The following is a 23,477-nucleotide window of genomic DNA, read 5'->3' on the forward strand; positions in this document are numbered from 1 at the left end:
AGAGCCGAAAATACAAATCCCTTATCTCTTATAAAAAAAAAAACGATTCAGTTGGCGATGATAACTCTGTATATGTATGTGTTTTAATGGCTCGCATAGTTTTCTATACCGCTTAATAAAGACATCTCGAAGATAGGCAGCCATAGTTTTAGTGTTGGAAATCATCAAGAAATCATCAATCACGCTTCAAATTACAAGGATGAGCAGCGAGACGCATGAACTTAATGGCTCGTCCTAGTTCTATGAATTGTTTCTTCGATGATAATGAAAAATACTTATTGGACTTTACTTTCATATCGGTTATTAATCATCACGCGCGCGTCGACGTGTTCATTAGCTTCACGAAATAAAATAAAGGTCACGCGAGACACATCAGCAGTGGTCAGGCAGACAGTAGCCTTAGAATCATCTGCTGCCCAGGATTTCACGAGGCCTGCGACGGACTCGGAAGGAAATCGCATCCCGAGGAGAAAGCATAAGGAGATAGTAAAAATTTCCTTTCAGAACTTTCCACATGGCCAGCGCCGAGTGGTTTTTGTAACCGAAGACTAGGGACGTGGCTGCTGCATTTCTCCGATTTCCTGCTCTGCTTTCTTCGTTAGGAAAGCGCGGGGCACTCGAAAATTTGCATGCCTTCGTGCACGTATCGTCTAGGACGACACACGTGGTATCTATTTGGGAGGTCGAATTTTCTCTCTCTCTCTCTCTCTCTCTCTCTCTCTCGAAACTGGAGCAATTTATGGCCTTGGCGCAACGCGACGGCTCCCGACGGTCCCACGAAACGCTTCCGTTGCGCCGCTCAGTACGTGGGCTCTCTTTCTCGGCTTTTGGGATGCGGTCGCTGGGCATCGTTAGAACTTACGGTTTTTGAAATTTCATACGGCTATCTAATTTTCTAAATTGATGGTTTATGTTTTATTTCGTTTATTTGCGGTCGAAAGCGCGTTATACCGGGTGTTGGAACGCTAGAGTTGCTGCAACTTTGCTGTTTTTCTGTTAGGAGCAAAGTTTTTGTCATAGAACAACGAGAAAAAATTCAAGGATAGAACTTTATATTATTTTAACAAAAAAAAACGAACAATTAAATAAAAGCATCTTATATAGTTAAGTTACACTAGAAGTACATCTTCTATAATTGCTATATTATAAGACGAATAATTATAACAGCATAGGTGAGAAGACGTGAAAAATGTCAGTAGCACAAAATACCTGTACCGCTACACGCGCCTAAATCTCAAAGTCATCGCGCATCAGATTCAAAATTTAAGAATACAGTAAGCTCGCTCAATCCAAGTCCCAATTTCTCGCGCGACAGATCTAACGGTGTCGAGAGACATTACACAAAACAAACAGATACACACATAACTTACCTCGCGCGACAATTGTCTACCCACGGCAGAGCCACTGACTAGGATAATTGTTTCCGCCTGTGCAGGTCTCTCTCTTAACTCTTTAGCTCAATTTTCTCAGCAACGACTTTACGACCGCACGAGGTGTAATCACGATTCAGAAAACTCCAGCCGAGAGTTCGTATACCGATTACTTTCCCAAAGCACCTCTCTCGCTCTCTCTCTCTCTCTCTCTCTCTCTCTCTCTCTCTCTCTCTCTCTCTCTCTCTCTGCTGCTTATCTCGCGCGAATATCACCCCCGGTCCCAGCGAAAGAGCAAAAAAACGCCAGACCACAAGGTGCAAAAGACTCCCAGGGCCCCACCCCGATCGGTCACTCAGAATCCTGGCAAAAGGAGCGCTAAAAAAGATCGGCAAACCGCGTAATCGCGCGCGACCGGACTCTCGAAAAAATCGATGCGGAGTGACCGTTTTAGTACGCAATTTGGCCGCCAACACCTCACGGCAGCACCTCTCCGCGATTTCGCGCTCGATACATGGCTGTAGCTCACATAGCGATGCCTCTCCCTCTCTCTCTCTCCGGGGAAAAGTGGTGGGGAGAGCCGAGCAGGGAAGGGGGCGCGCGCAGCGGGCGTCGATGGTCCCGATGAGATATGGGCCAGCCAATGGCTGAGCGCGCTCGGGATGACGGGGCGGTCCCGGCGCACCGGTTCGGCCTGTCCCGGACCGAGGATCGCGACGTTGACTGATTGGCTGGGTGGAGCTCAGCCTCGGAGCGACCCACTCCGCCTGCGGACGACCATCATGCGCTCGACTGTGCCTCTCTCTCGCTCTCGAAAGGGGACCGATGCCTCTGTCTCGCTCGCGTGGAAGGGGAGTAGGGGGCTGATGGCCGCGTACGCACACACTCGAAGGCCCACACCTACACGGGGCGCCAGTTTTCAAAAGAGCAAAGTATGCGAGACGGCGACGGCGTTCGCGATTTTTCAGATGCCGAGAGCAGAGAAATACAAGGGAGAGAGAGAGAGAGAGAGAGAAAGAGAGAGAGAGAGAGAGAGAGAGAGAGAGAAAGTACGTGTTGTACGTAGACGCGTGTACGTATATGTCGATCTAATTGCTTTGTTATAGCCGTGGATGTTGTTGTTGGCTGCTGAGTCGTGATGGGACTTTTCTTGTGTAGGGCAAGAACGCTGTACACGATTGTTTTTTTTTGTGTTACTGCCCAGAGAGGATGATTTATTTTTCTAGTACTTTTATACAGAGTGATGAGTTTTTAGTGGTGTAACACTGTGAGAAAATTAAAATGGATAAATATCAATTAATACACATTTCTCGACGAACAATCTCTGAAAATCAAATTCACGCACACTTGGACATAGCTCAGTTGTTTCTGCTGTGACGGGCAGTTCCAAGTTGCAGCTAGAAGAAAGACATCAATTTTAATGTTCCGTCTCACTGAGTCACACCGAGTTCACACTCTTTCCTCCATAAACAAGCTGCCCGCTGTATTATAAGCACAGCTCGCTTAACATATGCACGTGCGAGAAATCGTGCTTTGTGTTACATAAATAATTCACGCGTACGCCTCCGAGAATGTTCGAAAAAAAATTAACTAGCACACGAGAGACAAATGCAAATCTCTCGATTTCCTTTTCCAGCAGTAGTAGTAGTAGCACTCTTCGATTAAACTACGTTCGCCGAAGAAAAACTTCGACATCCCATCTGGGACGGCCACATCCATCATCGTGCCAATCTGCAACAGAGAAGAAAAAAGCTGCCTTCGATACGTGTACACACACAGAAAATGCGTACAGAACTCGGAAAGAATTTTTCGGAAAATGAAAAATAAATCGAATTTAAAAGTTTCGCCCGCCGGAGGCAATTATTTCTCGGGCCGCACGTGCACACAGGACTGTACTCTCCGACACTCCTCCTCGACTTTTCAATTCGCGTCGTCCCCTCTTTTTGTGCCCACGAGGGGCGCGAAAGGTATATCGAGAGCGCGAGCGAGCGAGTTTTTATTATTTAGCGTCAGGCCCCACGAGAGATCCTCTCCGCGCGGCTGTATACAGCGAGAGGAGCGAGTCAAAAGGAACAAAGACGGAAAAGGGTCCGTCCGAGCGCGCGTTGCGTCCCCCGAGGGTTAAAAACACTGTACCGTCGGCGGAGCGTCATCGCGTGTTATATATGCTTATACGTATACATACGTACGCCGAGTCCGCTAATTGCGAGACTGCTTCGTAATACCCTTATACCGGCGAATCCGACCTAACAAGCTTTTGCATTTAACCGGAGAGTCGACTTTGCGTCAGCCCTTTCTCAAGGTTAGATATAATTTATATATTTTTCCGCTCTGATACCGCCAGAGTGGTATTTCTGGTATTTCTCTGATTAGCCCTTCTCCTACATAATAAAGTTTGACCGATGGAATTCCGCGTGAAATAACACGCGATGATGAACGATTACGAGTTCGGATTAATGCGTCCCTCTCTGTTGTAATTGGATTTCAAAAAACACACTTCATTCGAGCAATATGCATACAAAAATTACCCGCGCCTCCGATACGATATATCCATTTTAAAATAGAATGTATTTCACGCCGTGCGAGTTTACTTCCCCTCATGGTTTTACTGCTGCTGCTGCTGGCCGTCGGTAAGCTCAACGCAGATGATTTACTTAGCCGGGATATGCGGCTTCGTTTTTCAAACGCGGATCATAACGTATTTCGAAATAATTGAGTTTATTGAATATACACACAGCGAGAGCAATTTTTCTTAAAAAAATAACGAAGAAAGTATACACGTTAAAATTGTACGTTTGAAGTTTCTTTGTCGGCAACTTATTAATTTCGAATCACATGTAATATTTATCCTCGGGCTAGGCCATTTCTCAGTTCTCTCTCGGCTCGGGGAACGGCCCACTATAGACTATATACACTCCTACACACGCAATGTACGTTCAATTAAAAGGTATTTACGCTCGAACTGGTACGCATGTGCGTACATTAGATCCCTCGGAGAAACGTGAAATGACGCTTGGAAAATGAGTTTTTCCAACAATCTAATAACAGTCCAACTGTACGCGCTTGTTTGATTTAACTCTTATACGAATCGAATTTATGAAAATTCACTAAAAGAACGCGTCCAATCTCCATCCCGCGAAAAATCACATATAACGCGGAAGCTAAAAAAGGAGCAGCTATACGTGCGGCGACATTAGCTTCCGAGCGTTAAAACGCGACATAATTCATCTCCCGCTCCGAAGTTAAAAGTCTCGACCGCGTCGTTTCGCAGGGATGCTTCTCCTCTCTTTCTCTCCCTTTCATCCTCTATTATATAAAATTTCTGACGCCGCGGCGCGAACATTGATTGCGAGAGAGACGCCGGAGTCGCTACTATATAGCTATATACATTTATAACTTGGGGGCAAGAGGGAGAGACGACGAAAGGGCCGCGCCGCCGACGAGTGGGGGTAGGCGATATTATTGATTTATGTCCCGTGGCACGTTATGTATCCAACGGCGGCGGCGGCGGCGGAGGCGACCTCCGCACCCTCTCGCAGCGTTTCTGTGCTTGCGCGAGCTGCTCTGCTGGCTGCGCGCGCGAATGATGCCGCCGCGAAGTGCATCGCTATCGAGGCTGTGAGAGGGAGCGCGAGTGGTTTGAGGCTGAAAAACCTGTTTGTTCTTCGCGAGTATCTGCGCCTCGCCGGCTTGTTTATCTAGCTGCCGCTGCTGCTTGGGAAAATGGGATTTCGAGATTTTATACGCGGTAAAAGCGACGTTATTTTTAAATTTTATATTGAATATTTTCTGACGATTTACGCACGTAAAATAACGCCACGCATAATTTATCGCGCAATCGAACGCGCGCGCGGACATTTTCATGTAAAACGCGTTTTTGTAATGAAAAGCTCCTCCCGCGTTACACACTCGACGACAAAGCCTGCAACGAATTCCGACAGCGTAACAAAATGTTTATTCTTCGTTATAACGCACAAAAGCGGCAGCGGTATCGCTCTGCGCTTTTAATTCGCAACGACAAACGATCCCCCCAATTAAAATCATTACACACTTTCCCGAAAAAGCCACCCCCTACTACGTATCGATCGAATATCCCGCTGAAAAAGCCCAACGATACTGCACGTATCCGCGTGTGCGCGCCGCATGAACCCCATAAATCCCGAGCGTCGGCCGACGAAAGCGGCCTCATCGGCCCATACGCGCGCGCCTCCACAAATCGCGCGGCGAGGGCCATTCAATTATACCTTCGGTATGAATTGGCATTCGCGCGACGTTGCCGCCGCTGTATACCGCGCCGCGCGCCGGATATTGATGCGCTTGCAAAGCAGCGGGACACCGAGATGCGTCCATATAGGTATACACTATACACACAGACGTGAGCGCTGCAGTACGCGGAGCAGCGGCCGAGAGATGTATGCGCGCGATTGAGCGGTGCAGAGGCTCTTTCGTCCCTCTAGGTTGAGGTTGAGCGCCGAGGAAACAGTTAACACTCTATTAACGCTAACGACGCTCATGCATAACGAACGACCAGAGAGAGGGAGGGAGAGGGAAGAGGACCTGTATTGCTGCGGCGGTTACTGCTGTGGATAATAAAGCCTGATTCGTCTTGAGTGCTGCGAGGGATTTACGTATCTTGGCTCTTTTTTCGAAAAGAGAGTTGATGTATTCAAATCGTCGCTGAATTATGCGCGATGCGCGATAGAAACCATTAGATACGGGGGCATAGAAAGTGTTACGTAAAAGCGCTCGATTAATCGGCTAATAAATATTAAAATTGGACGATCTCGAAAGAGAGAGAGAGAGAGAGAGAGAGAGTAAGAAGCGATGTTTTTTCCATCGACGTAAGTAGCATACCGCGGCTGGCCTTGAATAACCTCCTCGACACGCGACCGCACATACAAAGATCAAGTGGGGAGTTAGCATGCAGCGGCGGCGACCATAGGGCAGACTCATAAATCTAAACGACCGACTCTCCGCCGTATACGCGGAGGAAAGACTGCGCGCGCGAGAGAAACACGAATAAGCTCTATATCTGTGCTTTCTCTCTATCGATACGCGATTACGCACCTCGTATCTGTATCTCCGATTTTTCACGTTCGAGATACTTCGTTTATGGTATCGAAAGTTCGAGATTAATTTTTCGGCCGCGATAAACATCCCTTTCACACGTGGCGGCGAATTTCAAAAGCCCCTCAAATAATAATAAACAAAGCCAAAGTTGCTATAAGAACAGGGAAGAAAGACGAGAGACGACTCACCTCTCGAGTGCATCCCCCGTGCACCGAACAACGGGCTTCGTTGTAGGTCAGACGGCGCTGCGTGCTACGCTGTAGTCGAGTGCTAGTGCCAAAGTTCATCCCGAAATCCTCGTCGACTGGCGGCCGCTAAAGTAGACGACGAGGCGAGGCAAGGCCGGAAAAGTGATAAAGCGCCCATAAATTCTGACCGCCGTCCTCTCTCTCTCTCTCTTCTCCTTTCGCGGCAAGGGCCTATGCTTCGCTAGGTAAGTTTCACCTCCTTCGTGGGCTGCAGCCTGTCTCGCTCTCGCGTAAATGTGGAGCAGCCAGTGCTCTTCCTCTCTGCGCTGTGCAGGACGTGCGGTAAGGTTGTGCCACTACCCATCCGCCGTTGCTGCACCTGCGAGGCTGAAAGAATATCGGGCGAATTAGAGCTGAGGATTCGAAACTTTTCTCCAGTCAATTGAATCGTTTATGGATAAAAATTAATATCGAATGCTCTTACGACGCTATTATACATTTGTCGCGCTCGGAAAGAGATATAGCGAATCGTTTAATTGGGAATCACTTCCGCGTCATGCCGCTCTCGCGAAGATTGTTTCGCGATTATTACTATATACTCCCTCTCTCACTTCTGGCGCGGAGCTGACTTGAGCGCGATGCAATTAAAATGTGATTTATGCACGTAGCGGCTCGTATAATTTATCTTGCACGACAGAGACACACACACACACGCGCGCGCGCACACTTCGCGTATAGCCTATATTTAATGTTATTGCGGTTTAATTCGAAATTACTTCTTTTTTCCAATCAAAATTATACTCGAGCTAAGAAGGAACTCTCTTGGCGACTGCCGCGGTGATTTATCGGCCAGAAACTCACACCGCGAGCAGAGAGGACGAAACGTAATTTGCATTTTTCTCTAATTCCAAAGCCGTATCGCGTTTCACTCGAAATCCATTCTTCGATCACATCGAGAGCGAAATTAAAACTTTAATCCCATTAATATCCCGACGATCGCTTTATAAATTTTCTATACAATATATAAAACAACATCAAAAAAAGCTCCACCTATACACTCAATTTCCTCCGGGCCGCGCCACGCGTATAATCATAATCGATGCTCTAAAAATACAGGCGCGCGAGCATTATATCCTATAATTAATACTCCCGAAGGAAGTGACTGTGTTTCACTTACGCGTCGTCCCAAGGCCAAGGCAGAAAGTCGTCATCAGCAGCTCGTCGTCGTACACACGCGCGCATCCTTTCCATCAGCTTACAGCCGCTTGATCGTGCGATCCTCTGGGCTAGCACTTGATCGCTCTATCCATACACTGCAGCGTATGGGCAGACGTGCGCTGGCTGTATTATAACGCAGTTTGCGCTGCTGGACTGCAAGGCTTGCGAGACACCTGTTTTCACCGGCGGATCGGCTCGACTCGACTCGTCTTCTTCGGAGCTGTCTTGATGAAGATAATATCGAGCGTGTAGTACGTAATGAGACGTTGAGCGGTCTCTCTCTCTCTCTCTCTCTCTCTCTCTCTCTCTCTCTCTCTCTCTCGATGTTGGTAATCGGACGTTGGCTCTTTTCGTCCTCGTCTCCTTCTTATTCTTCTTCTTCTTGCGTGTTCCCATCTCTCGGGCGTGTGCGGAGCCCCGATGGCGATGGCCAACCGATAGTTGCGAGATTGAAAATATGTATATGTATATATCGAGAGGGAGGGGGGAGGGGGAGGGGGTAAATAGTTGAGTCGATGCCACTGATATAATAAGCCCGAGCGATTTAATGATACATCGCCGAGCGAATGTATAGAGAAATGATGATGATGATGATGATGATGCGTGCGCGATTTTGCGAAAAACGTATACGCCGGAACAAGTGATGTGTATGTAGCGTATTGATTATATACGCTGAGCTGCGGAGTGTATGGGATGGGGAGAGACAAGCGGAATCGGATGAAATCGTTTGCTGATAAAGTGAAGGGAAGGATATTTCTCAATTTTCGTGAGAGCTGGCGATCTTGATATCTGGCGGAGTTTGGAATAATTTCGAATATGGTAATACGTAAATTATATGAATTTTCAAACTTAAAATTTTTGCGAATCGCAAACGATACGGGGCAAAAATTCAAAAAATAAAACAAACTAAAATTCCTTCTGACGCAGAATCCAAGATAGGTCCCAGCGCAATGCATCACGCAGATGACGGGGGAACAATGGCCTCCGAGCAGCATCCTCAGAGCGGTGCATGGAAAGTTCATCGAGAGCGAGCCCTGCACGAGACGTCACAATCAGAAGCGAGCGCAGACCGACTCCGAGCTTCTTCACGGCAGTCCGAGCGCACAGCCAAGGCGCAGGAGAGGAATAGAGATAGGTATACAGAGAGAGGAGAGAGGAGGCTGCAGCAGCGTGTTCTGCTGCTGCTGCACGGGTTATACGCGAACAGACAGAAAAGCCAATAAATCATCCCGTCACGAGCCATGAGCCAAGGCGGAGCCTCTCGACTCGTATTAGCCAATAATAATCCTCTCCGAGGTGGAGGCCATCTTGGATTATACAATGGTTCCTTCCGCGGTGCCGATATAACGTGTGAATGCAAACTCGAGATTAAGAGTGAGAGAGAGAGAGAGAGAGAGACTGCTGGACCCCCCAGGGCCGTATACCCACCTGACGAAACTCGCGGCCGCTGATATTCGCACTCCCTCTCTCGTCGCGTTGCCCGAGGCCAACGAACGAACTGACCAAGATTCTTCGAGATTTCTCTTGTAAAACGAATATGCTCGAGCAGTAAAAATATATTGTATAACAAAACGAATGAAAAACGAAAAGTATGTGATGCATGCGTGAATGTAATTGTTTGCAACACACGAGATCACGTATATTCATTTTCATATTCAACCACATTTTATTTCTCGTTCTCAAACACAGTTATTATAATTAATATCATTATTATTAATATGGACAGACTCTTATATATAATACAATATGGTTTAGACTCGTCGACGCAATAGCAGGTAATACTATATTTATCATTATAGCCATTGCCGGCGCCCATAATACATATAAATCATATCGTTCGTCGTGTTTATACGCGTGTGTTTCTGTGTGTGAGTTCGTGTTTCCTCTCATTCTTTTTTTTCACCTGTGAATGTGTCTTTCTCTTCTTCTCTTTCTCACTTATATCATGTGTATACAGCATCGCGCGCGACTTTTTGGCCGCCTTCGTCCTCTCAATCACACAATCATCGTACGTCTTTGTCGTCGTACTCTCTCTTTTTCTCTCTTTTTTTATACGCATTATACTCGTACGTGTGTACACTTAGTTTACATGCTGCTTGGACACTACAAAATTAATTTTACGTTTCGTTTAGTGTGGTAATAATAATAATGATAATCATAATAATAATCGTATTTATACCTTTATAATATATACCTTCTTCGTATCTGCAATATTTATACATATAGTTCTTTTGTTTTCTTTATTTATACCACTTCGCATCATTTTTTTCTTTTTGCGCGTCTGTTTAGGTACTTATTTCTTTTTTGGTGAATCAATATATAGCGACTGAATTTCTTTTATTCGTCAAAAAAAGCTTTTGGTTTTTCAATCGTTCGATACATAGTGCCTTTGCCTTGGTACTTATAAATTACGCATATATATCATATATACTTTTATACGCTATAGAAGGACGGCAAAAATTGCAACTGATCAGCGTTAAAACTCGCGGGCTTGCAGTTTTCGCGTCGTGTATAATTTTCCCCAATGCATTTCAGCGTCGTATTCGAGAAAAGCTCTCATCTATATACGCAAGTGCTTCACCTGGTGCTTTTCAAGCTTCAAAAGAGCCAAGGGCCTCCAAATTTTTACGGTGATTTGATGCGAGTATTCACATACGAGATCGTCGAAGGTATTTACGAAAACTTGAAAAACCGAATTGAGAAGTGCTTTCTAATGAAGCAAAGGCTACCAACAGATGGATATCATATAACGGCTCGTCCCAACGTCGCGGCTCACGCAATATTGTCATTTTTTACACTACAACTTTGCATCGTGACTCTGCACAATCCGACTACGTCATGAATGAACCGTGTAAATACATGTGTACTATACTCGTCTAACTTTTTTTCTCTTTTCATCCGGTGGGGGAATATAATATCGAGTTTACGCCGAGATAAAGATACGCCGTGTAATAAATAGTTATCGTATAGTTTTATAGTAATCTCTGCGCTCTACCGTTTCTTTCATCTCTCGTTAACCCTTTAAGTATACTAAACAGGTGCCTACTTTACCTACGCGGTATCGTATACAAGGGAGAAGTGGGCTCGCGCGGTTAACGCGATTCGATGCCGCGACGTCAGACGGCTCGCCGTTCGCTCTCTCTCTCTCTCTCTCTCTCTCTCTCTCTCACTCTCACTCTCTCACCACTGCCGATAATCGCGAGAGAATGCAGCGGCAACCGGTTTCGCGAACGTGTGAGTGTGCACCTTGAGGCTCTCACGCACACGTGGAGAGGAAGGAACGAGATACTGAGTGAGACACCTTCGACGTCCTATACTTGTACTCGCATCATTTATTTATTTTAATTTTTCTGCAGTTTAGCATATTATCATACATTTTTACTTTGGAGACGGTAGTGAACTTTTGCCACCGGTTTTGTTTCCCGTATTACAAGTTTGCGCGAATTTTCAGGCTTGTCAGTCTTCGTACGGCGGAGATCCGTTGGTGAGATCACGTTTCGTCGTTTGAACATTTCCCCGGCGTTTCGCATAGCAAATTTACACTGTCGTGTGCGTGTGTGTGTGTGTGTGTGTGTGTGTGTGTGTTGGGACGATAATCCGACGCGACTTCCTACTGGAACAAGTGGCTATAATTACGCGAGTGATCAACGTGATCTCATCAAGGTCTCGAAATGAATTTTCGGGGTTCCTTTCAGGTGATAGAATAATTTATTTTTCTCTTCTTTTTTTTCATTTTACTCTCGTATACCGGAAAGATAAATGTACGAATCTTTATCAGGTGATTGGGGAAATTACCGAGCCATAAACTATACACGCGACTACATAATGACGCCTGTCGTGAGGACAGGGGGCCAGGAACTCTTCGGAGTTTGCGCGAGCGAGGACGAGGCTCGTGGCTTCTTACTTATATATATCCGTATGGTCATATACTTTTTTGACCGATTAGTCGAGAATTAAATGAGAAATCTTTCGCTTTTGGTACAGTATACAAATCTTTATTCTTGCTCTTTTGTTTTTCTCCATCGGAATGGCATCTGGACGCATGTATAAGAAAAGTCGTGTGAGAGAAAAAGAAAGAAAGTTTGAAAATAGTGTGTTGAGGGGCATGAACATTGTATACTTAGAATTTCTCAGATATTTTTTTGTTTTGCAATTGTGAAAAATATTTATTAGACATATTTCGGTGAAAACAAATAGTGTCCCCTTTCACGTATATAATATAACACATAATAATATGGTATCAATAAATACTACGCAACTAAATAATATCATTATACGGACCATTATATAATATATGCATCTGTATACACATAAGACATTTCGTTTGGCTTTTGCGGGCAATTCTCGGTATATCATTATATATAGCGTTACAGTATTTACATCTCTCAGCAAACGTCCACGATCTCATCGTTTCTTCATACGCTTCTTTTTCCTCGCATCCACTTAACTTTAATCGCTCTTTTTCTCTTTCGTCTTATTTCCTTCTTTCTTTATTTTTGTTTTTGACTGCTATAATCTCGTCTCGAGGAGAAGATCGTGCGTTCACGCAATTAGGTATACATAATGTCTCGTGGAGCACGATATTCCTCGTCGCTTCTTCATACAACGCATGACCCGCAGGACATCGATATAATAACACCAATGAAAAACCGGACAGTTTGTAATGTGTAAGTGTGTGTGAGTCGGATAAAGTACAGCAGAACAATTGATTTCGTCGCCGCATCGCCCCCGCCCGCTGAAACCGACTTTTATAACATGATTTCTTATTATTTTAATTCGCTTAATCGTTAAGGATCTGTATAGATTTTTTTTGTTTGAAGACGTTATACAGCTTACTTGCTTAATAAAGGGGCTAGCTTACAGTGACACACTTCTCGCTTTTTCTTTTCGGCAATGCATATCGCTCTCGCTCACACTCTCTCGCATGCACTAAATTTCTGTTTAAACTTTATACGTACGGACTCTACATACACATCCACGGTACTTCCTTTATTTATTTATTTAATTTTTTTTTTGTTTACGTATATCGTCATATTCATCGAGTTTTCCAACTTTTTTTTATACGCGGGTATAGATACGAATAGAGATAAAATATATAATTTGCATTTATACCCCTATATGTATACATAGTTAAGCCTACACATATCTCTCCACCGCGTTCACATGTTTACCTAATGTAAGTATAGTTTTATTAAAGATCCAGTAGATACAAAATTTCTTCGCAATTTTTTTTTCTCTCAATTATTTTTTCTTTCGAGACTATACTCCTCGAGTCCTTTTTTCATTACAACTTTTTTCGTATACTCGAGAGATACAACGCCGAGCTCTTTGTTTTCTTTATATGCCTATACATGGGGTGTGTATGTGCATGAATTTTTGCACGGGCGAACGCAATCATCAACGGGCCCCGCGTCGACTCGCCTCTCACGATCGCATATCGGTCTCCCACGAGGTGACGCCGAGGAAACGGGATAATTGCACGTTTTATATTATAGGTATAAAATAAGATATTTTTTTAACTTCGCGCTGCGCGTCTCCCACACTCTCGGGATGAAAACTTAAATTTAAAAAAAATTCAACGTAAATTCTTTCCTCGCAATTTCAAAGGCGAAAAATCCGAAGCGCACGAGTAGCTACGCTCACCACGCGCTGCACTTGAGCCGAGCTTTCATATATATATAGCGTGCATTGCCGCACGACGAGGTGTTGCAACAATAGTAAACACGGCGCGAGGAGGCTATAAATCTCTCGCTCTCTCGGCTTTGTCTCGTGCAGCCGCGCCCCGCGCGTTACTTCGATGCCATTATTAACTGACCCATATAGATTGGCCGACTGATTAATGCACAATTAGCACTCGTGACGAGTGTGTCTCTCTCTCTCTCTTTCTCTCAACGTATAGCCTTTTGACGAACGAGTTTGCTTCGAGAAAATTTCAAAAAAATGAGCGCCGACGAAGTCCAGGAGAGCGCGCGTACGAGCTGAAAATCCGGCGAGCGCGTTATCCACTTTCATCGGGCCGGCCGCGTGTGATACGCATCGTGCGCCACGCGTGATTTATCGACAGCGGGGGAGGCATCAGCTCCCTCTCCGCTCGATCAAAAATCGACGCGAGGCTCGTTTCAACGTGCGTTTATTGCTGTAGCTCCGGATTGTTTTGGCTGGACATATCTTTTTTTTTTGCTCTGCCATTTTTACAGTTCATTGCTCCCGTTCTCTCTGTATACCAAAGTGGAATATAATTATATAAATAAATCTCTTCAGCAAGAAAGGCTGCAGTCGCGCTAGACCACAATTTTTACGTATATCGGTGTGTATGTGTGTTTGTGATGCGTCTATACATCGAGGAGTAAGGAAGCTGGGACAAATCTGTGGGTAGTGAAAGTTCATGTTGTAATATACATACGAAAGTTTTTTGCTTTTTGATTTATACATATATTTTTACATATACATTCATGAAAGGAAATATTTTATACACAGTTTTTCTTCTCCTCTTTCATTTTTTATATTAAAATCGTTTCTTTTTTCGCGAAAGAAAGCGTGTCGCCATAAATTAGGTTATTCGGTGTGTATCGTATATAATTCAAACATTTTGTATCATAACGGATGCGATGAAATCAGTATAGAGTCAGATTTGTACCACCAGTTCCTCGATGCATTACACCGTTACATATTATTTTTTTATTATCATTCGTTTTATACCTTTATAATTTTATTCTTTTTTTGTTTAACGAAGCCGTGGATCGCGTGGACAATAACTCGCGTTGTCTCTCGAAAAAATTCGCCCTCTATTCTGTGTGTATATATAATAATAATAATGTATTATCTCAATTACGTATATCGTTTACTGTACGCGCCTCTGGTTCATTTTTTACGTTTTCGTATAATATACTCGTTTAGTAAAAACCTTCAAGTGCGTCGAACTAATTTTACAACACAGCACAGTATTCGTCGCGCGGTATCGGCGACCTCGGGATCCCTAATCGTGTCCTACTGTTTATGCGTTTCCAATCGTCGTCAGCGCCGTCTTGTATGTTATCCCCCCTGTCCCTCCGACTCGACTTTTCTTTTTGAGAATAAAGAAAAAGATCAAAAGAAGTCAAAAAACCGATTAATAATACTCGATATACACTACACCACTAGCGTAAATATTAGAATTCCGTATATTTGATTAAATTCGCGACTTACACAATATTCAAGAAGCCCCGCGGCACTTTTGAAACGCTGCAGGAAATATTCACCGGGTTATCTTTCTTGCTTTCTTATCATTCACTTGACTGTGTACATATATAATTTATATATAAACCGCTCTCCTCTTCGAATTGCAATCATCACGAAGTTTTTACGTATTTACGTTACACACTATTCATCGTTTATGTATGTATATAATAATCATCGTATATCAAAAAGAGCATCTTTTGTCAGTATATTCGGACGGTTCGTCTGTGGTATTTTATCAGGTGAGCATTCAATTTAGTGCCGCGCGCTTCCGAATATCCCGACAAGAGAAGAAAGAGCTCGACGAGAAAGAAAAATGTATAAACGAGATTGCTTATGCGATAGGAAATTTTCACGTTTACATGAAAAACAAAAAGAAGAAAAAAAAGCGTACGATCGTATCGTTGGTAACTTAGCCACGTGTTCGTGAAGCAGTTAAGGGTCGATTCTTCTATAAGAGAAAACGAGAAAAAAAAGTCTATTACAAGAGAACAATCGCGGTCGACCAGTCGATTATCTCGCGTCCGTACTACGCGCGTTATTTACACGGAGAATCGCAGGCGTGAGTCGATAAATCCTCTGGCCGATTGTGGAACGACTCGACGGACTCCTTTGCACAGCAGCCAGTTGAGAACGACTGATAGAGACGCTCGAGTGCAGTACAATTCCACGGAATTGTACTCCATTGAATCCGTGTAACTTCAAGTCCGTCATTCGTTCTCAAAGTGTGTGTGTAATACGAGGTATGCCAATTCCAAAAGAGAATTTTCCATCGAAAATCAGAGCACAAAGGAGTCCTTCTCAATATCTCTCAATCGGCTCTCGTTATATACCGACAGACGCCCGCGCGTACTCTCTTACCGTCTCTCTAAAGACTCAATGGAACCGAGATCAAGGTCGCGAGTCGTATTCAATTCGACTTGCATACGAAGCGCAGCGACGCGACGTGCCACAGGCTCCGTACGATCATATACAATCGACGCGTCTTTTCCCGACACGGAGACTCTCTTTCTCTCACGAGTCATCAGAGGTTTGAAGCCCACATACGGGCATACCGATTTTGAATCTTGTATACATAGTTATACCCGTAATTCGTATAGGACTGACCGTGCATTTTTTCAATTTCGAACGTTTGTGATCTCGTGAGAGGACTTGGCAGCTGCGCAGTCGGGAAAAGCCATGTGGCGCGTCGAGTCACCGCGACCGCGTAATATCGCGTCGAACTGGGACTCGATTCTCTTCCGCTCGAGGAAAGAAAACAAACAAACATCCCTATTATAAAATAAAATAAAAACACTAAACGGTGTGTCCTAACTATATTCATATATTATATATATCGCTAAATAGAGACGCAATAATAATGCATGATTCCTCTCTCGTCATCATCTTTTCTGCATATATAATAATATATCTACAACTAGCACAAAAAAAAGAAACGCTACGCGCAACGTTTACGCCCTAAGCGCGTACTCTCTTTAATAATAATCTTCAATTTTTTGTTTTACATTATGCCGACCGATATATATAAGATAATAATAAATAATGAAACCTCTCCTGCTCCTCTGGATCCTTTGGATTCACATACGGACGTTCATCTATGCTTCGCTCGCTACACATCGCATCGCGCCAATCGTGTATCCCCTGTACGCGCGCGCTCCATCGTATATATATATATATATATATATATATATATATATATATATATATATATATATATATATATATATATATATATATATATATATATATATATATATATATATATATATATATATATATATATATATATATATATATATATATATATATATATATATATATATATATATATAATATAATCTCGCATCGTCGATCGCAACATCAGCTCTCATGACCCAATCACGCGGAATCTTTCGCTCACGTTCATGCGCTGCTTTAAGTTACACAATGTCATCGTGTCGCACTCGCACTCTCAAAGTAGGCTTTAGTAAATTACACTCGATTAAACGTAATATATATATGGAGGTTAACGCGGTTCTGATTAGCATTATGCGATCTATTATCTTTTAGTGTTTTCGTTTTGCCTCCTCCTCCTCCTTCTCTTATTTTCGAAACAATTAGTTACAATAATTGCGCATTCCCGTATCGACTCCATTCGCTCTGTTTCTCGGCTACACCGCACACACGCAGTAGCTATATATCATTATGCAACTTATTCTCTCTCTTTCTTTCTTTCTGTCCGTCCGACAGGCGCACGCCGATTATGCACACACTGCGTATGTATATAATATTATAGTAGTACGCGCGTGCGTCCGCGTCGCGTAGAAAAAAGCCTTGGGTCTCCGAAACTAATATAAATTCTATTATTCTCTCCGTGTCCGTCTCATCTCTTCGTTCGCGTATTTGGTAAGAGCAGCTTGTTTTATTCTGTTTAATAACACGACAAGATAAGCGTCATTGCGGTTTACGTTTGTGTGTGTGTGTTTGTATTCAATAACTGTGTGTTTTGGGGACGAGGATCATGTATAATAGTAATAATCGCGTTGAAGGAATTAAATATCTTTTTCTCGGGAGGGGGGGAGGGGGAAGGGTACATGGTTGGATAATCAGGAGGTAGTAAAAGGAGGCATCAGCAACGGCCGGTGTGTTCTCTGCTTATAGCGACGAGATACCTCGAGTTCTCTCTTTTTCTTGCGTTTTTCTCACGTATACGTTGCGCGCGCGGTGCCGTCGTCCTCGTCGTCGTCGTCTGCGGCGCTCAACCCTGGGGCGAGGTCTGGGGCGAGATGTCGGTGTCACCGTCTCCCGAGTTCGGCTCGCCCTTCGTCTTGGTCTCCTTTTTCCACTTCATGCGCCTGTTCTGGAACCAGATCTTGATCTGGCGCTCGGTCAGGCAGAGCGCATGCGCGATCTCGATCCTGCGTCGCCTGGTCAGGTAGCGGTTGAAGTGGAACTCCTTCTCGAGCTCGAGGGTCTGGTATCGCGTGTACGTCTGCCGGCCACGCTTCCTCTCTGGAAAACAAGCGAAAAGAAGGTTCTCTCGTTAGTCATCATCGTATAATGATATTATCGTTCGATGTATAATTGAGTGAGGAGATTTCGTTTACAGAGCAAACGCGGATTGATGGTTGAATCGCTCGTAAATTTAAACTCCTATGAGATATAGCTATAAGAGCTGATCAAAGTAACGATGCTGCTACTTGGCGAGCGATCATTGATTATCTCTAGCGATTCGCGACAAGATTTACGATCCGCGCTGGTTGAGAGACGGTAAAAATAATTTATAAGCTTATTATGGCACGCACACTCTCGCTTTTTAATAAGACGTATAATAATACTCGATATCGGCTGACGCGGTTAAAATTATCCGAGCCTGCGCGCGTGGGTCTAAACGTACACACGTACATACGTTATGTGTATGAGAAACTGGCAATAACACCAATATGCCACCGCCAGGCGATTTATCAGCCGACGCCGCGCAGAGCAAACACAGGTTATTCAATTTGCAAGTCATTTCAATCAGAGCCTCGTAATTGACAATTATTCTTGGACTCGAGGCAGAAATAACCCTCTCGCATCCAGCCGCGCGCGCAAATCACTATGGACACTATAAGCAGCCTGGCGTTTCGCTCGCCCGATTTAGGGAATTCGACTATACTTTAAACAATCGCTCGAAAGAAGCAACATTCCCGAGACTCGAAGAGCGTGGGATTTCAGAAAGTGTCAGGTAAGAGGGCGTCATCCTCTATCGCGGACGTTTATTTACCGCTGTTTACCGTCATTCGACCCACAAGGACTTTATATATCATAGTCGCTGCTGCGGACACGAGTCGGGGAATCCAACGCAACGACTGTATGCGCGCGACGTCTCTTTCTCTCGCTCTTCGGTGTTTTCGAGCCTCGCTGGGCCGTCACTTCCTCCGAGGTCCCATTAATAATGCTCTCTTTCGAATCTCGTACTCTCACGAATATTCCGAGAAAAAGTCCGAGAAATGCTTTTTTCACTCTCTCTCCTATCTCTCGACGTTTTTTCCTCGCTCCAACTCAATCTTGACGGTTGAAATTTCCGAGACGTTACGGTTTTCGAGGAAAGTATTTTTAGCGGCTTGTCTTACATTAATATCGCTTTGTTTTGCAAATAGGATACTGCGCTCAAAGCCGTGTTTACGTATACAAAATCAAACTTCGTGAATTATAGTCGTCTAAATCGCGAATTTTCGTTAAATGTTTATATCCTAACTCGTGTTAGTTTACGAGCGAATCGCAAAACAGCGCGATTCCCGCGATAATGTATCGCAGCTCATCAATATAACTACAGCGGACGTTTCCAAGACTGCAGGGAGTTACTCGTGTTCGCTTACGGTTCGACGAAAAAAGCGACCTGCAAAAACGAAATTCTCCTTATCCCCGTGGCGTATTTGCATAGAAGCTGTTCCTCGCGAGCTTTTATTTGCGATGAGTCGTCCTCGCCTTTGCGTATATAATCCTTATCGCCGCGCACCGACTGAATAATGCCATTTTTCGGAGATTTAGCCGTGTAATGCGACGAGGACGTATGAGCTCGCGTATGACGTATTATCGCCTCGGCGATCGGACCGCATTCTCCGAGAGAGTCTTATATTCGAATCGGAATATTAATTGCGCCGAGAGGGGAGCCGCTGCGAGTTTAATCTTCGAGTATGCGCAGAAAAAGCCGAAGAAGAAGAAGAAGAAGAAGAAGCGTAAGACGAGTTTTTAAAATGTTGATTTCGCGAATTTCGTTTTGCGATTGCTGGGAAGAGAAGCTGAGAGATAATTTATTCGATGATAAAAAAAAACAAAATTACAAAATCAAAAACATTCTTTCGAGTGTAATGCGATTTTAAGTAAAGCTTCCGTTACCCAAAACTCCGTATGATCACACCGCGGCTTAATCACACCCATCGCAGCCATTGTCCGTCGACACGTGCTTATTACGCGATGGTTTTTCAATCCACGAGCTTCGTACAAACCAAAGCAGACCTTACACGCATTCTCGGAACAATAATTACGCAGCGCAATCGAGTAATTACAGTATTTGCGCAACGCGTCTGTAACGCAAACAAACTTCCAGCGCATGACACGCATATAATATAATACTCTCGCCGGAGCGAAGCCTGCCCGTGTACGTATATAAATACGAAAAAAAGGGTTGGATACGCGCGCCCACAGCGCCATGGAGATTCGAAGAGTGGGATGAGCCGGCGAGAAGAAGGACGTCGGCGGAAGAAAAAAGCTGCAAGAAAGAAGAAGAAGAAGAAAACTCCTTGGTGAGCATTCGAGGCAAACGCCGCCCGTCGCGCTGTCGGCCGATGAAGACGGATGGCGGTTCTCTCCCTCTACACGCGCAAGAGCGAGCGAGACGGAGAAGATTCTTCGGGGTTTCAGAATATCGCTCTCTTTCTCCCGGCGGCGGCGGCGGCCGAGAGGAGAAAAAAAATGAAGAAGGAGAAAGGGCGAGCGGAGAAAGAGGGAAAAAGATAGCCTGGCGCAAGCGCGAACTGGGCTAAAGGCTCTCTGGGAACGCGTTCTGTGTGTGTGTGTGTGTGTGTGTATGAGCCTTCCCTCGGGCCGTCGTCTCTACTCCTTCTCTATCTCTCTCAAATTAACAACATACCGATCTCCCTATAGGCTCCCTCCTTGGCTAACAATCTCTCTAGGCGCTTCTTCTTCGGTTACAAGGCCGGAGTGTCGAGAGCGGCGACAAAAAATACCGAGAAATGTGTGAGAGAGAGAGAGAGAGAGCTCTTTTCTTATATGCTTGAATCCCTGATTCGGTTCGAGCTCTATCTCTAGCGCCTATCCGCGCCCCAGAAAACTTGGGAAGAGGAAAGCTAATACAGCACGCTAATTGGTATACCACGATGAGATTCTCGGAATTCGAAGAATCTCGGTAAAATCAAAATGCGATTTTCCTCTGAGCATACACGAGGAAAACTTGATCCAGCGTCGCTATTGACCAAGATCTGTACGGTGCGAGGTAACGTATTCATCAAGCGGGACACGGACATTCCGAATGTCAAGACACTGCAGCTCTCGAGCAGAAAAGTGTCTTGGCTGTGGCGGCAATTAGAATTAATTATGCATGCGCTCTTTGAAAGCTCTATACCCCACGTTTTTACGAGATTATAAGCCGCTTTTTATAATGCGCGCATTCGTCGAAGCGTAAGCTTGGAAATGTTTATTCAGACTATATTTACAGTAGAGCCGATATACATTGTACGCGTACGACCACGTCAGGAGTCGAAATGATTTAGAGGCATTAGAAATTCCATAAATATGGGCGCGAGAAAGGCGGGTACCTTAAGAAAGGATCCGAGCTAATAAATCCTATCGAGGGAGCCGTGTCAATCGCGTTTAATTACCTTATCCCAAATGAAAGTACATTGACGAGATTCGATTCGCACACGTGCCGGAAGATGCTCTGAACGACTGGCGTAAATCAAGAGACGCTTAAAAAGTCGCAAAGAAAAAGTGCGACGACTCTACAGCTGCAATAATTTTTTTGCGCACGAGTGTTTACAAACCGCCGGCATTAGAAAAGCAAATAGTCGATAACTGCGATAAACCATCCGAGCTGAGAGCAAACCGAGAGGTTGCGCTCGTAAATCGTTCTCCGCGCGGAATCTCCTAAAACCGACTGCTATAGCAGAGTCTAAAATCCCATCAGAGAGACGTGCGCGGACGGATCGGACAGTCTCGCGCGTATTATTATTACCTCTCTCTCTCTCTCTCTCTCTCTCTCTCTCTCTCTCTCTCTCTCTCTCTCTCTCTCTCTCTCTCTCTTGCGCTCGCTCCGAGATTAGAGCCGAGAGCTGCACACGCGGGGTTAATTAAAGAGGTTGCGCGAGAGCGTGATGCAGTGTGGCGCTGCGCGACTCTTCGCTCCTCTTTTCCAGGAATATATTTTCGTAACGCCGACTGACTCGTGGCATCAATCTTCGCGACGCTCGCGACTGTTTTGCTCTCTGTATGCATTGTGAGAAGCCAGCATTATTTATGAGTGTTTGACGTCAATCTCATTGAGAGACAATATATTCCAGGATCGATTTTCCTCACACGTGCTATTGACATACGGCACTCGCGTCGTCCACAAAACACGGCGATTAATTCAGCCGCTCGAGTGTGCTCGTCTCAAGAGTCGCGTTATCTTAATGACGAGTCAAGTGCAGCAGCGGAAACATTGTCTCGGCCGCGGCAAACAAGAGAGAGACGTATGCCAACAAGCGATGACGCATTTTATAATATACGCGAGGAAGCAGCTATCTCGTTAACAATAAAAGCGCTCGGCGCGTGCGATAAAGATTAACGACGCGCGAAAGAATGCGCGGTTTGACTGAAATTTATTGCGGCCCACGGCGGATCGTCGGATTTTAGAAATGCTTCTGGGTCACACAGTGCGGAGAGACTGAGATTCTCGGGTGTCGTTCTCTCGAGTGCGAGCGATGCGAATTGTGGAGATTCGGAGCGTGCGATTTTAGAGCCGGTAATTATACGCGCCATATTGTTTCTTGCAGCTTTGTAGTGACGACGCTTCGGAGAAAAGCTCACCCGCTTTGAGATAAACTTGTTTATCCGAGTAAATGAGTGGAGTTTGAGATCGGCGCTCTTTCTCGCCTCTCCTTGTCTTTGCCTCCTCTCCTCTACGTACTCTCTCTCTCTCTCTCTCTCTCTCTCTCTCTCTCTCTCTCTCTCTCTCTCTCTCTCTCTCGCACTTGGTTTCTCGCGGACGGTATACACTGCACAAAGGTGACTTTAAACGCGGGGCAATAAATTAACGGCGTTGGGTTACGCAAGGATCAAATGTCCCCTGGAGTATGTCGAGAGATTTATGGGTCTACCTTATTCTCTCTCTCTCTCTTTCTCTCTCTCTCTCTCACCCGAAGGAACGGAGCGCAAGGCAAGCGCGGTGGAACAAAACACACACGTATACCTATCGGCTGCCCACACTCTCCTGGCTTATTATAGGCCGCGACTTTTCTCTCTCTCTCTCCCTCTGTCTATGAAAGTCACTGCCGATCTCGGAGGCGAGTAGCATCGGATAGCTGCCACAGGATACGCAGGATATACTTTTCAGATTAACAGCTAGCCGGATGTTAACCGCTAATAAGGCGCGGCTTGGTCCAATTAGGCCCGGCGAACCTCTCCTACGCGTGTACCACTGCATAGCTTCTATTAATTTATCGTGTGTTACGCATCCCTCTTTGCAAGCTCTCGCGGTTAAAGCCAGATAAAAACACGCGATGGCAGCCGCGCGAGCTTGCACGCGCAAGTTCAGAGGCGGATCGATCTCTCATTTTTCACGGCGCACGACTGCTCCGTGCACACGACCCTAGCCCGGTCCTGCCTTCCGATGGGCGAGTTTCCTCCTACATCGGGAAAAGAAGAAAGAGAGCGAAGAGAAAAGCTTTCTCCGCGC

The 23,477-nt window shown here is 45.0% G+C and overlaps 1 protein-coding gene and 1 long non-coding RNA gene across 6 annotated transcripts in view; both read right to left on the reverse strand.

Annotated features, from left to right (window-relative positions):
* Positions 1-2,551: 2,551 nt before the first annotated feature.
* LOC107981024 lies at positions 2,552-16,721 on the reverse strand. Its single transcript, XR_001729102.3, has 3 exons — positions 7,806-16,721; positions 6,629-7,015; positions 2,552-3,101 (listed from the first exon to the last, which is right to left on the reverse strand). It is a non-coding gene; the product is annotated as an uncharacterized LOC107981024 (long non-coding RNA).
* Positions 16,722-16,889: 168 nt separating this feature from the next.
* LOC100118060 (antennapedia-like protein) overlaps positions 16,890-23,477 on the reverse strand; it is a 124,329-nt gene continuing 117,741 nt past the window's right edge. For 4 of the 5 annotated variants that reach the window (XM_031928440.2, XM_031928441.2, XM_031928438.1 and 1 more), the window contains exon 3: positions 16,890-18,052. In XM_031928440.2, coding sequence (XP_031784300.1) covers positions 17,799-18,052 — 254 coding nt within the window. In that variant the 3' untranslated portion in view covers positions 16,890-17,798. The remainder of the gene's footprint in view (positions 18,053-23,477) is intronic. The other variant, NM_001167692.1, reaches the window with a different exon arrangement.

The sequence above is a fragment of the Nasonia vitripennis genome, chromosome 4, assembly GCF_009193385.2.
Source record: "Nasonia vitripennis strain AsymCx chromosome 4, Nvit_psr_1.1, whole genome shotgun sequence".
NCBI lineage: Eukaryota > Metazoa > Arthropoda > Insecta > Hymenoptera > Pteromalidae > Nasonia > Nasonia vitripennis.